General features: G+C 39.1%; 1 protein-coding gene across 2 annotated transcripts in view; it reads right to left on the bottom strand.

Moving 5' to 3' along the window:
- Rock1 (Rho associated coiled-coil containing protein kinase 1) overlaps positions 1 to 17652 on the bottom strand; it is a 131347-nt gene that overhangs the window by 64656 nt on the left and 49039 nt on the right. For both annotated transcript variants that reach the window (XM_004654825.3, XR_006633659.1), the window contains exons 2-8: positions 16380 to 16461; positions 7894 to 7994; positions 7228 to 7365; positions 2895 to 3070; positions 2122 to 2206; positions 542 to 686; positions 105 to 243 (exon numbers count right to left, since the gene is read on the bottom strand). In XM_004654825.3, coding sequence (XP_004654882.1) covers positions 105 to 243; positions 542 to 686; positions 2122 to 2206; positions 2895 to 3070; positions 7228 to 7365; positions 7894 to 7994; positions 16380 to 16461 — 866 coding nt within the window. The remainder of the gene's footprint in view (positions 1 to 104; positions 244 to 541; positions 687 to 2121; positions 2207 to 2894; positions 3071 to 7227; positions 7366 to 7893; positions 7995 to 16379; positions 16462 to 17652) is intronic.

Genomic DNA, 17652 nt, shown 5'->3' on the forward strand with positions numbered 1-17652 from the left:
TTAAAAACTGAGCAGCTTAGAATAATTACATAGAATTAAAAGTAACTGCTTGTAGATAATTGCCTGGAGTTAAAAAAAAAAAGTTCAATGTCAAGATTATTTACCTGTCAGTAAGGAAGGCACAAATTAGATTTTTTGCTTCTTTTGAAATATCATTATCATCAGGGAAAGTAAGTGAATTTTTATGATTCATAATTTTACTGTAAGTTCCAACAAGAGAATCTGCATAAAAAGGTGTGTCACCTGAAAAATTGATAAGAGAAAGAAAAACTTTTGAAAAAAAGTCCATTTCAAAGGAAGAATCCAAGTTGCCTGTTACAAGGTTAAACTTACATGCATATTGTATAAAAAGAAACGATTTGTCAAAACTTTGCTCTAAGCCTGTAAGTTGCTTTAAAAAAAACACAGAGCAGGTTACGGTTACATTTGTTTTCTACAAATCAGCACTGCTTAATATAAAAGAAGCAACCTGGGTGAGATTGAGGTGAACTATATTAGAGGTTTAAAAAAAAAAAAAAAAAAACCACCCACTTTCACTCACCTACAAGCATTTCATATAAAAATACCCCAACAGACCACCAGTCACATTCTCGTCCATAATAGCCATCGCCACCTTGGGACTTTAATACTTCTGGGGAGATATAATCAGGCGTGCCCACTGCTGTGTCGCATCGTACCATGCCTTCCTGAAAAGAGCGGCAAGGCAAACTTTGAATTAGGACATAATTATTTAGCATGATTGTCTCCATAACGTAACTTACAGAACTCTAAATCTTTGAGCTATGCAATACTGTACCAAATCGAGGCCACCCTGAGACTACATAGTGAATTCCAGGTCAGCCTGGGACAGAGTGAGACCCTACCTCAAAAATATATATATATAAATATATATGTATTATGGATATAAATATATATATGGAGAAGCAACAGGTCCTAATAGTACTAGGCATACTATCTGAGATGCATTTTAATGACTTCCATTCACATTGCTGGGATAAACACCCAAACCAGACACAGTTCATGGGAGCAAGGGGTTTATTTCAAGCTTACAGATCCAGGGGAAGTTCCATCAATGGCAGAAGCAGAGAGAAACCAACTAGCCAGGGAACACCAAAGAGCAGCAAGCACGACCCCAGAGCTCAAACCCCTCAGCACACCTTGGACTGGAAATTGAATCTGTCCAAAAAATACACCTTTGGACTAAACCCCAGGATCCACCCCCAGTGGCACTTCTGACGGCCAAGGCTCCTGGAGACCCAAGTTACAAGCATAAATCAAACACCTGAGTCTAAGGGGATATATATTCAAACTACCATACCCTCCAAAATTATTTGTTACCTATTTTATTAATGCAACAGTTACAAATAAATACTGACATAAAGTTCTCATACAGTGCTTTGTAACCAACATAGTTCCCTTAAAAATAATATAGATGCATAAATAAAAATAAAATATTTATAAAAATAAAGGGCTGGAGAGATAGCTTAGCAGCTAAGGCACTTGCATGCAAAGCCAAAGGAACCAGGTTCAATTCCCAAGACCCATGGAAGCCAGATGCACAAGGTGACTCATGCATCTGGAGTTGGTTTGCAGTGGCTGGAGGCCCTGGCTTGCCCATCCTCCCCCTCCCCCGCCTCTTTCTCTCTCTATTTCTCTCAAATAAATAAATAAATAACTTTAAAACTACACGACTTCTTAACTATTCTGTGGTAATTTTTAAAAAGATAAACTCCTACACATTAATGAAAGGCAACTAAAATATAAATCCAAGTATTTCTGAAACATTCCCGAAATCCCATTTTTATGAAAGTCTAATTTTAACACTGGCATAAGTTCTTAGTGACATTTAGGCATCTCCATTTCTGGTTACCAGTAGTGTATATTACAGAGTTGTTATGAAGGATTTAGTAAATCTCTCAATCCACATTTACCCTAAATAGAGAGGAAAAAAGAAATCACTAACAAGTTACTTTTACAGCACTGAAACCATGGCATTTAGCACAACAAATAAGGTGACATCAATTCGGGACAAGTCCAGATATGGTTAGTGAATTTGTAACAGCATTTTCTACAGAAGTACTATCTTGAGTTACAAAGCTAAATCAAAATCTATTAATTAACCTTATTCATCTTCATACAAGTACCAAAATCTGCTAACTTCAAATGTCCAGATTTATCCAGCAGCATGTTATCAGGCTTCACATCTCTAGGGAAGGAAAAAACAATGAGTATTTCTGAGACTGTTAAATGTTGTGAAGCAACTATTTCAGGTCAAGTACCCTTACTCAATCTATGAGCGGCACTGATCCGCATGTGCTCCCTACTTGTACCAAGAAGCTGAATTTTCTCAAGGACGAGCCTTCATATGCCAGTACCTCGAAAGAAGGTAGGGTGGGTAGGTGGTTGTGGGTGTGTGTGTGGGAGTGGCCCTCCTTCCCTTTAATATAAAGTTTGAGGGGGATTAATCACTTGGAGATTGTCATCACAACAGGTCATGAGTGGCTTCAGGACAGGGTCTAACGCACTTTTATTTTCACCCATGTCATGTGGAATTTGCAGCTACATATAGGACTCGAGCAGTGTTTTCAGAACAAAGGAAATAATTATAATAGATAGAAATCAAAATAACATTCAACATACCGTACAAAAAACAAATTTGTAATTTTTACTTTTCCAAATACCATGTAAAAGCTATGTAATTATACTAAAGTTATTAAAGAATATATTTACTACAAAATTAAACTAAACGCTCAAAGCAGAACTCTAAAATATCACTTTGTGTCATAGAAGAGCTGATGGGGTAGACCCAGAGTTGGAAGTATCAATCAAATGATGTTTCAAGTTCTTTTTGGCTACCCCACCAAATAAGAAATTTAAAGCATATTTATCTTTACCTATGAATAAAACCCATGGAATGGATTGCATCCAAGGCAAGAACGACTTCTGCAGTATAGAACCGAGCCCATTTTTCAGGCACGTCATAGTTGCTCATTAAGTTTACAAGATCTCCACCAGGCATGTACTCCATCACCATGTAGAGATAGCGGTCATCTTGGAATGCATAAAAAAGCTAGACAAATACCAAACAAAACCAAGTCCATTAAGACTAAGCAACATTTCTTCATTTAAGAGCTGCCAAAAATACTAACTTAAGATGTAAGTATGGGCTAAAGAGATGGCTTAGCAGTTAAGACGCTTGCTTGCAAAGCCTAATGACAAGTTCAATTCCCTAGTTCCCACATAAAGTCAGATGTACACAGTGGCACATGCATCTGGAGTTCGTTTGCTGTGGCTAGAGGCCCTGGCATACCTATTCACTCTCTCTTTCCTTTCTCTCTGCTTACTAATAAATAAATAAAAATATTTTTTTATGTTTTTAAAAGGGGCTGAAGCCAGGCATGGTGGTGTACGCCTTTAATCCCACCACTTGGAAGGCAGAGACAGGAGGATCGCTGTGAGTTCAAGGCCACCCTGAGACTACATGATGAGTTCCAGGTCAGCCTGGGATAGATGAGACCCTATCACAAAAAACGGGGGGAGGGCTGGAGGGATGGCTCAGCAGTTAAGGCGCATGCCTGCAAAGCCAAAGGACCCAGGTTTAATTCCCCAGAACCCACATTAGCCAGATGCACAAGGGAGCGCACACGTCTGGAGTTCGTTTGCAATGGCTGGAGGCCCTGGCGCGCCCATTCTTATTCTCTTTCTTTCTCTCCCTCTCTCCCCCTCTTTCTCTGTCAAATAAATAAAAATAAAATATATAAAAATGTTTTTAAAAGGATGTAAATATTCAAATTGTAAAACAGCTCTAAGTACGCCCCCTCCCCCCCAAAAAAGAAACAGGCAAACAAACAGCATAAAGAACTATAATAAACCAGGGGCTGGGAGAAGGCTCAGTGGTTAAAGGTGCTGGCTTGCAAAGCCTGATGGCCTGGGCTGAATTCCCCAATACCCACATAAACCAAGACCCGGAGACTGGCACATGAATCTGGAGTTCGTTTGCAGTGGCAGGAGGCCCCTGGCACTCCCATAATCATCCATCCATCCATCCATCCATCCATCTATCTATCTATCTATCTATCTATCTATCTATCTATCTATCTATCCAGCCATCCATCCATCCATCCAGCCATCCATCCATCCATCCAGCCATCCACACACCCACCTACCTATCTCTTTCTCTCAAATAAATAATTTTTTTTTTAAAAAGAAAGAGCCATACACCAATTATTCTAAAGAGTTAAAGGACGGTACTTTTTCTTATGATAGTTAATGTCTGAAATCTCTCTTAATTTTGTGCATATGTATGTACGTTGGTCATATTGGTGCATGCATCATGGTGTGAATGCCACAGCGTACAACAACCTGGATGTATCAGTCCTGCTTTCCATCTTCTTTCTCAAAAGATCTCTCGTTTTGCCACTGGATATGTGTTTGTGAGCTGCTGGAATCTCACATGGCTCTATCTCCCATTGCCGTAGAGCGTTGGGATTACAAAGCGGGCACTACTCTGCATCCAGCTTTACATGGGAGCTGTGAAACTGAACTCATGTCAGCAGGCTTACAATGACAAGCAAGTATCTTCAAACACTGAGCCATCTTTCTCCAACCCTTGAAATTTTTTTGTTTTGTTTTGTTTTTTGAGGTAGGGCCTCACTCTAGTTCAGGCTGACTGGAATTCACTATGTAGTCTCAGGGAGGCCTCAAACTCATGGTGATTCTCCTACCTCTGCCTCCCAGTGCTGGGAGTAAAAGCGTGTGCCACCACACCCGGCTTCCCTTGAAATTTTTATACTTCAATTTTTTTACTAACAATATTCTCAATAAAGAACTTCTTGTAAGCCAGGAGTCATGGCACATGCCTTTAATCTCTGTACTCAGGAGGCAGAGGTAGGAGAAGCGCTGTGAGTTTGAGGCCACCCTGAAAGTACATAGTGAATTCCAGATCAGCCTGGGCTCGACTGAGACCCTACCTCAAAAAACCAAAACCAAACAAACAAACAAAAGAATCTCTTCTGCAAAGAAATATATATGTTATTTAATGTGGACATTAATGGATTTTTAAATTTAATACCAGCATCACAATTCTCAAGTCTCTGATAAACTGGGCTATAGCTTCAGCTGCTCCTTATTAGTTTGCCTGGCAAACTGCTTAGCTTCTCAGAGTCTCTGACACTATAATCCCTTTGACAGGAGAACAAGGAACTGAGCCCTTCTGGACTTTCATACCTGCTACTCATTCAGCAACTGAGTGCCTGGCAGTTGGTTAGGGCTTAACAAATGCTTTATGAACAAAATTGTAACTTATGATTTGCGAGTTTATCTAACAGCAATTATCTCTCTGGACTTTTAGAAAGAGCAAAACTCACTACTAAGAAATTGGCCAGAATATCAGACATGACATGTGATGTGACCAGGGCTGAAATGAAGAGTGAAGCCACTGGAGAGCTAAGTAAGCACAGGAAGGTTAGACTGAGGCAAAAAACAAGCCCCAAGAAAAGAATCCCTCTTTTATCTGGGTCACCTTAAAACCTTCATGTTTCATTTTTCTATTACTGTTACTTTAATTTGAAAAAATAAATTTGAGGGGAAGGATAAGCAATAAAGTAGGATTTTAACTCTCACAGATTAAAGTGTACAACTTCTCACTTGAGGTCTGCAATTTAGGAAGGACTATCAGTTTGGTGGTAGCTGCCTCTATATAAAGATGAAAATACAATAAAACTGAACAGCTAGGCTGCAATTTAACACTAACAGAAAGAACAGTGAACATACATTTATCAGTGTTGCCAAACAAAGACAATACTGTCTCTCCTGGCCTCTCTTACCCATACCCACCACCTCATAGCTAACAAAGTCGAAATGCATTTTTGGTTGTTACAACTGGTGTGTGAAATGGGACTAGTCAACCCTGGCATCTCCTGGGTAGAGGACAGGGACGCTGTCAGCCACCCTCTATCAACATACTGCACAATATAGTGCCTCACAACAAAAGCTACAATAGCACTAAGCCTGAGAAATCCTGGTATGATATGGCTGACAAAAGCAGGAGACATGTCAAGTTTAAATGTGTTAGGACATAAATCTTCGACATGTTTTACATTTTTTATTCCAACTATTAGTATCCTTTAGAACAGATTTCATTGTGTGTGTGTGTGTGTGTGTGTGTGTGTGTGTGTGTGTGTGTGTTAGGGATTTTGTTTTGTTTTAAATTTTATTATTTATTTGAGAACAACAGAGAGAGAGAGAAAGAGGTAGACAGAGACAGAGAATGGGCGCTCCAGGGCTTCCAGACACTGCAAATGAACTCCAGACGCATGTGCCCCCTTGTGCATCTGCCTAACTGGGTCCTGGGAAATCGAGCCTTGAACCGGAGTCCTTAGGCTTCACAGGCAAATGCTTAACTGCTAAGCCATCTCTCCAGCCCCTATGATAGGGATTTTGAACTGGTTTTAGTTTACTGCCATATGAAATCTTACATTGTCTTCAGTATTTAAGCAGATAAAAGATGGAGCTGCCTTCACTGAAGCACAGATCCAGACCTATTATTTAAACCGTCTGGCTTGAGCCCATGGCTTTACGCCACAGTCAAAATGCCAATCAAAGATAACTTGATACTTATAAACCAGGAAACTGCAACCTATGACTTTAGGTAACTTCGCCACTGCTTGCAGACAGGCAGTCAGAACTAAGAGCCAGAGCTGCTGACTTAATTTCTTGCTTTGTTGCTCTTTGCCTTTTCGTTGGAGGTAGGTTTGCACAGAATTCACTGTGTGGAGCCTGAACGGATGTGGAACTGAAGATCCATACTCCTGTCTTGCCTCCTAGGTGCTGGGATTACAGGTGTGTCATACCATGCTAGACTTCTGGGATACCGACTTTCTATTGAAAACTTAAAGCCAACACAGTATTTTTCTGTTGGCTTAGCCAAACTTGGGGCCCTCTCACTTTCCCTTCATTTCCTTACTCTTTTACTTTAAAAAAATAAGAGACATACATAGATGAATAGACAGTAGAACATATATTCCTTAAAACACAAAGCAGATTAATTAACTCCTACAAAAAGCTTAATTAATTGCTTTCACCTTTCTAAGATGATTCAACAAAATTTAATTTTATGATTTAAAAAATATTAGACAATTTGGTAACAGCCAATAAACTATTTTTCTAAAAAAGTAATTTTCCAGATCTCTTTGGTTATAAACTAATAAGACAGCAGCAAAATCATACCTGAACAACCCAAGGGCTGTTAGCAAAAGCCATGATGTCCCTTTCTTCCCAGAAAAAAGCAGAATCAGATCGCTTAATCATTTCAAATTTGCTAAGAAGCTTCATAGCATACACCTTCCTGGTTGATTTATGCCTTACCTTTAAAAGTGAAAATAAAAAACTTAATTAACATTTAAAGCATGATGTTTCACTGAACAACTTACCACCTGATTTTAATAGTTATTAAATATTTAGCATTAGAGTTCAACTACTTTTGTTTCTTCTCTTCTGCTTAATTATCCCAGTTAATTAATGTCAAGGCCTTAGTTAACAGAAGTAGTAACAGAAAACCAAAACGACTTCATTTCCCATACTGTGGCATGTCTCCCACACACTGTGCACACCACAACTGCTTATAGAGTATATTATTCCACAGGGTCTTAGACATTAGAAGCAAAGGTTTCTATACATGACTTCTACCCATGGAAGGGTGGGAAAAATAATTCCTACTACTGCTGGATTTGACCTAAGGCTTTCATTCCCTTAGCAAGAATATTACAGCAATTTAAATGAAGAATTCTATAAAACCAATTATTTTTCCCCAAATAGTATGTGGCAAAGAACAAGTCATATTTTTTTTTATTTTAAAGGAGTTGCCTTAAGCTCTCAGTAGGTGCTCTAACCTACCAGTTGAACTTCTCCAAATGCACCTCTACCAATCACTTTCACTACTTCATAATCTTCAGCTTTCATCCGTAAGTCTCTAATTTTATTTACTGTGTCTTTATCTGTACGAAAAGAGAAAATTGTAAGTCACTAAACCATTATAATGCACACCATTTTACAATAAAATTCTTGAGAAGCACAATAAAAAGCAGAAAATTTCATGAATTATAAAATGCGGCTCAGTGAAAGATTGCTTATCTAGCTGGAGACTTGAACACAGTATCCTCTGCAAAACAAAACAAAAAACTAACACATCATGAAATTTGAAATTAGAAAGTAGAGAGATGCCTAACATGCTAAAAATTATGTAAAATAAATTCAAAAGCTTCATTGTTGTATGTTCTTTTTTTAATCTGGAACTGGGGAGCTTGCTCAGTGGTTAAGAGCTGTTGTTTGCAAAGCCTGTTGGCCGAGGTTCAAGTCCAGAGCACCCACATAAAACCAGAAGCAAAGCAGTACATGCATCTGTGATCCTGACGCACCCAGGACGTGAGAGGTGAAGCCAGAAAAGTGTGATACTTGCAGGTGGGGGAAGCTAGTCTAGCCCTCCACTGCAGTCTGGCCATTTGTCTGCAGAGACAGGAGATCTCCTCTCCAAGAAGGAGAGACAGAGACACCTCACAGCTGTCCTCTACCTCACATGTGTACACACAAATACATTCTCTAAAGTTTTAAGTTAAAATCTGACTTGGTGAAAAGTTTTTTTTGGTTTTTTTTTTCAAGGTAGGGTCTCACTCTAGCCCAGGCTGGCCTGGAATTTACTATAGTCTCAGGGTGGCCTCGAACTCATGGTGATCCTTCTACCTCTACCCCCGAGTGCTGAGAATAAAGGGGTGTGCCACCAAGCCCGGCTGTGAAAAGTTTTAAGAATATAATTTTTAAAAAAGAATAATTAGCTAAATTCATTCCTGGTATTTTAGGTAAATACCAAATTTGATTTGGCGACCATGGGTAGAGATTTTACATCAATGGAATAAAATTTTCTTTTTATCAAGTCAGCTTCAATATTCCTTTAAAAAGATATAATTTCAAGGCTTTAATTCTAAACATAGATTCTGGAGTGGGGGGGGGCGCTGTCTAGTGAAATCTTGCCTGGGGAAGAACTCACAAGGTTTTCTGGAGACCACCACACTTAAAACTGTCATAAAATGAAGATAAACAGTCAGCCAGGTGAGAGAATGGAGAGAGAAGCTTGTAGGCACGTGAGCACAGTAGAAGTGAGCACTGCGCTCTCTGGCGCTGGACTATCAAAGCTGTAGTGAACACTGGCAGACTGGAAGGCTGCGGAGCCTACGTCTGGTTAGGGAGCCTGAACTCTTCCTGTAAGTTGGCAATTATAAAATTATAATTTAATCATCACAATTATTTTTCAGATTAAATTTTAAGGCAGCTTAACATATAAAAAAGATAAAGAAACTGCTATGCCAGGGTGATGAGAGGCACAGGACAGGGGCTAAAGCCTCACCTACTGCATGCTCACCTACTGTGAGCTCACCTACTGCATGCTCACCTACTGTGCGCTCACCTACTATATGCTCTTTCATAACATGGCAGTTAAGTGCCAAAAAGAATTTGCTGGGAGCTGGGATGTATAATTTAAAAAAATCACTAGTATGAGCTAGAAGCTATGAAAAGAAATGAAGACAAATAAATATAATCAAGCTTCCACTTCAGCGACACTACTCTGAAGGGCAGATAAAAGATGAACCCAGGAAGGGCAAGACTGGAGGTGGGGAGGACAGACAGCTCTCAAATATGCCAGGTGAGAAATAAGAAACAAATTGGGCTAGTGTGTTATATTAATGCACTGTGGCATTGAAAAAGGTCCATGGCTCTAGTTATACAAGGTTTCTAGAACCCATAAAAAAGATGCAAAGTTTTGAGGAAGTTTGTAGACAATTCATCTGAAATCCAAACAATCCTTTTGATTCTTGGATTTTAGCTTATTATTATTAAAATAGTAAGACCTTCATGACACTGAGGGTAAGTGCCTGTTAGTAGTAGGCTTTCAGTCAAACTCTGCTTCTATGGCTCCAGTTTTCCCAGATCACCATGCAAAAGATTCAATCCAGTGCTAATCAAAGACGCAGAGGGTAAAGTCTAACCAGATGACCAGCTGCCAGATACTCAGGACTACTCATCCAGACTCACCATATTCTGGGATTTGAACTCCAAGACCATCCTTTGGTTGAGGAATGCTATTTATGTCTCCTTTTAAGTGGAAAAACAGTACAGACAGTAGAAAAAATTTTCAAAACTATCTTAGATGATTGGCTATAACTAGATGACTGGATTCCATACATAGGAAACTTAGGCTGGGTCTTAGAAGAAACCCCTGAAACAGTTAAGAAACATCCAGTACAACTTATCTTACTTGGCACATGGCCTTCCTAACTTCAATTCTGTGTTTTTGACACTAACTGCTTACTGACAATCCCAGGTTCCCTCACCCCTTTATCAGTAATTTTCTACTCTTCCTTTATGTATTAACAATCTCTGGGAGCTCTATATTCACATTAAGCCAACACAGGGCATCCTGACATGGTTATAACATTTTTCTTAACCAATACATGCCCAGATTAGGCATAAATTATAAACCTAAGTGTCATAATGACAACATTAAAATATCAAGATTATGACATAAGCAAGAAAGAACATTAAAGATTAGATCACAGTGATTTTTTTTTCCTAAGACCATTTCATGGAAACACTGAGAAATGGAGAGCAGGGCCCAGAGAGATGGCTCAGCAGTTAAGGAGCACTTACTGCTTTAGGTATGAGGGCCTTTCCTGCTTGGGACCAAGTTCAACTCCCCAGAATCCATATTACAAACAAAAACGGGGGCTGGGGGGGGGGGGCGGATTTGGCCTGGCACATCTAACTGTAAGGTGGTACGGGGATAGCAGAGACCAGAGAATTGCTGGGGCTAAACTACAGCAGCAAAAAAAGATTTCCTGATCTTACCTCTGACATGAGTTAAACCCACCCCATTAATCAAACTCCCACGGCAACAAAATCCCTCAAATGTCCTTCCTGTTTACTATTAACACACTTCAGGGGGCTTTGACTTTTCCTAGCAAACTTCCTGTCAAAGCCATAAATAGACTCCTGGCTAAGTACAACATCAGTGCTCAGTTCTCAGCTTCCCATTTCAACAGCATTGACACCGCCTGGTCCCTCTCTCCTGACATACACTCTACTTCCTAGACCTCACATCCTTCCAGCAAAATTATGGAATATTTTGCTTTTATTATTCCATCCTCAATATTTATCTTTCAGCTACATGATTTGCTTGTTCAACCTCATCTCTCAGGTATCTTAACAAAGATTTAGCCCTTAATAGTATTTTTTCCTATCTACAAACTTACTTTTTAGAACTGACACTACTAACATCTCCCAAACCAATAGTTCAGATTGGTGTCTTTCACCTTCAAACTTTTTAAAAAAAATATTTTATTTCTATTTATTTGAGAGAGAGAGGGAGAAAGAAAGAGAGAGAGAGAGAGAAAGAGAGAGAGAGAGGGAGGGAGGGAGGGAGGGAGAGAGGGAGGGAGGGAGGAAGAGAGAGAATGGGCGCACCACCACGAACACACTCCAGCCACGTGCGCCCCCTTGTGCATCTGGCTAACGTGGGTCCTGGGGAATCAAACCTGGTTTCTTTGGCTTTTGCAGCCAAGCGCCTGTTAAACCATCCCCCCAGCCCAGTAAGCCAAATTTTAGTTAGCATTTTGACACGCCTTTACCATCTACTCCATGTGGACTCAGTACCTGGAATCTCGGGTCTCACCCTCTGCACTGCCATCATGCTAGGTGGAGCTGATTATGGCAAATATTATAGCCACGTAACTAACTTTCCTGTGTCTAAGTCCTTACCTCTTCATACTCTATTTCAATATAGGGTGATGTCCTTAAAACACAAGACACATCACGTCCCATCTGTACTCAAATCTCTTCAATGTCTCACCCAGAGCAAACACCCTAAGATTTTACAATAGCATACAAGACTCTACATGTACAACCTCCCCATTTTCTTACTTCTCTGGTATCATCTTTTTTTGTTTGTTTTCACTTTTGGAGGTAGGGTCTCGCTCTAGCCTAGGCTGACCTGGAATTGGTCTCAGGGTGGCCTCAAACTCATGGCAATCCTCCTACCTCTGCCTCTCAGGTGCTGCGTGCTCCACCACGCCTGGCTCTGGTATCATCTTAACTGTCCTCTCCCCTGCTTAATTCTCTCAGGCAATGTTGGCTTCCTTAAACAGATTATATATACTCCTCCCCAAGAGCCTTAGCACTAGGTGCTCCTCTGTATGCCTGTGGGTGTCTGTTTGCTTCTTCAGTTACTTCAAATGTTTTCTCCAATGGCCCTGCCTAGACACCCCCAAAGCTTCAACCCTCCTTACAATGTTCTATTTTATAGTAGATAGCAATCTGTTACTATAGAAATACTATTTCATGCAAAATAATTTAGAATTGTAAAATTATAAATATGGGCTGGAGAGATGGCGAACAGTTAAATGCACTTGCTTGCAAAGCCTACTGGCCTGAGTTGGCCCACGTTCACTTCTGCAGTACCCATATAAGCCTGATACACAAAATGACACAAGTGTCTGGAATTCCTCTATAGTGGCAATAGGCCCTGACAAGCCCATTCTCTCTCTCACTCTTCAAATAAATAACAATATTAAATAAACAAGGGCTAGGGGAATGGCTCAACAGTTAAAGGTGTTTGCTTGTGTAAAGCCTGCCAACCTGGGTTTGATTCCCCAGCGCCCATGTAAACCCAGATGCACAGAGTGGTGCGTGGGTCTGGAGCTCATTTGCAGTGGTTGGAGGCCCTGGGGATTGAACCAGGGCCTTATGCATGGTAAGCCAGAGCTCTACAACTGAGCTAGACCCTAGCTTCGCCTTTGTCTTCTAAGCAGTGTCTTCTGAAGAGGAAAGGATTTTAATTTTGGACAAAGTTCATCATGTTTTAAAAACGATTTGTGCCATTTGGGTCCTATCTTTAAAAATGTCCTTAACCAAATCAAAAACATTTTCTTCTAAAAGTGTTATTGCTTTTAACTATTTATTTATTTACTTAACAGGGAAAGAGGAAGGGAGAGATAGAGAGAATGGGTGTGTCAGGGCCTCCAGCCACTTGCAAACAAACTACAGACGCATGTGTCACCTTGTGCATCTGGCTTACGTGGGTCCTGGGGAATTGAACCGAGGTCCTTTGACTTTGCCGGCAGATGTCTTAACAGCTAAGCCATCCCTCCAGTCCCCAATCTCATATTTGACTGCAATACTATGTGGTTTTTAGTATATAGGTCTTATAGGTTATTTTCTCAAATATACCCATAAATTTTCCACAGATTTGCTTCTACTGTAATAGGTGCTGTATTTTATATATATTAATTTTTCATTGCTTATTGCTGGTAAATGAAATATAATTGCTCTTTTGATCTTCATCTTCAAGCTTTCAACCTTATGGAATATTGTTATTAGTTTTTATGGCATCTTTTCTGTACAATGAGGATTTCCTATCTAAAAAAGCATGCTGTCTGGATTAATAAAGCTTGTATCTTTTATTTATTTATTTTTATTTTTCAAGGTAGGGTCTTGCCCTAGCCCAGGCTGACTTGGAATTCACTATGTAGTCTCAGGGTAGCCTCCAACTCATGGCGATCCTCCTGCCTCTGCCTCCCAAGTACTGGCATTAAAGGCATGTACCACCACGCCCAGCTGTTTTAAATCTACATGGCGTTTATTTTAGCCATAAAGGCAGCTAGAACTTACAAGACAATACTGAATAAAACTGGGGAGGAGGCACAAGATGCCAAGACAAAATCTATTACTCTGTATGCTAGCATGAAAAGATTAATGAAAAGGTGCAAAAGAAAATCAGCCCTACACAATCTAAATTCTAGGTTACCTGTGGATTTCTTTTATTAGTGCATAGAAGGCTGGAGAGATGGCTTGGCAGTTAAGGGCTTGCCTGTGAAGCCTAAGGATCCCGGATTGAAGCACGATTCCCCAGGACCCATATGAGCCAGATGTATAAGGTGGCACATGCATCTGGAGTTCGTTTGCAGTGGCTGGAGGCCCTGGCATGCTCATTTTCTCTCTCCCTTTCTACCTCTTTTCTTTCTCTGTCTGTTGCTCTCAAATAAACAAAAATAAACAAAAAAACCAAAAAAATAAAAATATTAGTATAGAGAGAATTTTTCTTCAATTTCAACTTAATAAAAATGATATTTTAAATTATAGAGACTAATTTTGTTTAATGCTGTTTTCTCCATCTACTGAAGTATGCATTTCCTTTTTAATGTTAGTATCATAGGGCACACTGTTCTGTGGACCTTAAGCTAACTTTGTAATCTTGATACAATCTCTCCTTGGCCATGACCTTTACTTGCCATTATGTGTGATTTGCTAAAAATTTGAATTATTAATATTTTTTATTCCTTGCATTGCTCTCCAATTTAAAAATCCAAATAGGGCTGGAGAGATGACTCAGCAATTAAGCACTTTCCTGTGAAGCCTATGAACTCAGGTTCGATTCCCTAGTACCCACACAGGCCAAATGCACAAGGTGGCATATGCATCTGGAGTATGTTTGTAGTGGCTGGAGGCCCTGGTGTGCCCATTCTTTCTTTCTCAAAGAAAAATAAAATAAAAGTTTAAAAATCCAAATAAATGTTGGGTGTGGTGGTGCACACCATTAATCCCAGCACGCAGGAGGCAGAGGTACAAGGATCTCTGTGAGTTCAAGGCCACCCTGAGACTACATAGTTAATTCCAGGTCAGCCTGAGCCACAGTGAGACCCTACCTCGAAAAGCAAAGAAAAAAATTCAAATAAATTGTATGATTACTATTTAAAGGTTTTAGATTTTCACTTTCACTTGATTCTGTAGGTAAGGTAATATACAGGCACACTTATGAAACCAACAAAGTACCAAACAAAGAGAAACTGCACATGGTGACTCACAGCTATAATCCAAGCAGTCAGGGAACTAAGACAGGATTGCCCTGAGTTTGAAGTCAGCTTGGGCTACAGTGTGAGACCCTATCATGTGAATGAAAGAAATGAAATGAAAGAAAACTAAAAAAAATTAAAAATAAAGGAGTAACAAGTTCAGAAAAACTGTGCTCTGATATCACTCGCTCTATTTTAGTCTACTTTTGTACTAATGAGCACTTACACTTGGCCTTACCACTGTGACGGTCAATACTGCCAGCTAGACAGGCTTTCCAATCACCATGAACACGAACTGCTCGGCTTGTCTGTGAGGCAATGTGTAGATCTGGTTGACTGAAGTGAGAAGCCCTCCCCCTGCCCCCGTACAGAACCATCCCATGGGCTATTGCCCTGGACAGAGCTAAAGAGGAAAGTCAAGCTGAGCGCCATCATTCATTGCTCTCAGCTGCCTCACTGTGGACTGAATGTCACCAGTTGCTCTATGTTTCTGCTGGTATGACTTTCTGGCCATGACAGCCTGCATCCCCTCAAACTGTAAGCCACTAGAAATTTTCCTCCTTTAAGTTGCTTCTTGACAGTTATTTTTGTCACAGCAAAAGCAAAGTAACTAATCACCCAGCAGATAAGAAATAGTCTATTTTTTTGGTTATTCCACTATGTTAGCAAGTAAACAGACAAACAAAACCAAGCAGTATTTTCATGTAATATAGGATTGAGAAATTAATAATATAAGTTAAAAAGTTCCCAATTCAATGGGCTGGGAATGTATCTAAATAATGGAGCCTTGCACAATGTGTGCAAGGCTGGTGGTGTTCGAGGCCTGCTTCTGCCTCCCCCTAAATTAAGACTGATCCTGTTTTTTGAAGAAAAAGTACAAAATAGGCAGTAAAACTCTGATGTGAAATTAGAAATTGGAAAAACGGATAAAAAAGTTAACCTAACCCAAATGCATGAGCATATATAGTTTAGGAAAAGAAATAAATTAGGTAGGAAAAATTTCACAATCCACATATTACTATTAACTTTTTAAAACTCTTAAGCTAGTAAGTTACTTAATAACATTTAAAATGATATCAAAATCTGAAATACAAATTTTAAGGGAAAAAACTTGCAAAACAAAAACATCTTTCAAGAGAAAAATCCACAATTTAAGAGGGGTTTTCACTTGGAATCAATTCTTACCTAAAGTTTTTAAATGTAATAATTGACTTTAACAAATAAAAATAAGGAACAAATAGTGTTAAAGCTTAAATATGTACTATGCATTTTTAAAAACATACTTATTGTAATTATTTGTTTTAATCGCCTTCTCTATAAATTACATCTTAGAGTTTCTTGTTAGGCATCCAAACTTTCTAAATATTATATAGAAATTATTTATGAAATTAAAAGTAACCAAAAGAAAACAAGAAGGGGTTGAAATATCTGATATGTAATTATATGCAAACTATCTTCAACCTCTACAAAAAAAAAATTACTTACATCTGCTTAGAAAGTTGTCAATATTTTTGTTTTTTCTTAAGGCAGGAAAATCCAAGTCATAAACCAAAGCATCCAATCCATCCTAAAGAAATAGACAAACAGTTAACTTTGGGAGCACATCAGAATGCTTTTGTTTGTAAAAGTAATAAAATCTATTTTAGCAATAGCTAATTCCCCTTCTTCAATAACCTTGTGTTCATTTAACACCCTTACTAAAGTTATATAATTAGTAGGAAAGATAAAATTTGTATTTTGTAATTTTTTTTCACTTTCTAAATCTGCCAGGCAGGGGAGCCTACCTGCAAGTAATTATAATTCATGTACATTTGTCTTCATAAAGACTTAACATTTTACATTTCACTTCCCCTGACTACTGCATTTATCTTCATTTCATAGGCACTCATTAAAAACCTACATCTGTGACTAAAAATATTTTACAAGGTCTTAGCTAAATACTAGTTAGTAAAACATGAGGTTCAGTAGGCCACTCAGAGTCAGAACCAGGCACATTGGGCAGAGGCAGACCCCCAATGACCTTACACTCAGCCCGTCCCCCCCTTATGCAGGTGTATAAAGACCGAATAGAGAAGTAATGGGCCAGGCACAGTGAGTCTGCAGTCCCATTCTCCCTTTCCCAAAATCTAGAGTGTGTCTATTATGGGAATAGACCCAGGCCCAGAGAACCCTATGTCCCCAGTAGAGATTCACTATTACATTCATGACAAGACAAAGAGATTATCTCCAGATGGTCAAACACCTGCAAAAAACAAGTAACACAAGAAATCAAGGCAAGATATCCCCACCAAGAATGCCTATTCCCATAGTCAAAGTCAACAACAATAACGACTGAAATAAAATTCTAGATAAAGAATTCTAAAACACAAGTAAGATAAAGCACATATAATATATAACCTTAAGAAGGACATGAACAAAAATATGAACAAAATCCAAGAGAGTTCAAACAATCAAGAACTCAAGAGATACCTGAATGAATTCAAAGAAGATATCAACCAGTGTCTGAATCAACTACAGAGAACACAATCAACTAAATAAAATGAGAAATTAAAACCAAGAAATGAAAATGGAGCTTAGTGAAAAGGATATGCTAATGAAAAACCAGATGGGAACAAAAGTTGATATAAATCAACTGAAAAGCTCCCAGGAAAGCCATACCAACAGAACAGACCATGTGGAAGACAGAATATCAGGACTTGAGGACAAGGCAGAACAAGAAAATAGAACAGGATGCCAAAATTAAGGGCAAGTTCAGAAA

The sequence above is a fragment of the Jaculus jaculus genome, chromosome 15 (genome assembly GCF_020740685.1).
Source record: "Jaculus jaculus isolate mJacJac1 chromosome 15, mJacJac1.mat.Y.cur, whole genome shotgun sequence".
Lineage (NCBI taxonomy): Eukaryota > Metazoa > Chordata > Mammalia > Rodentia > Dipodidae > Jaculus > Jaculus jaculus.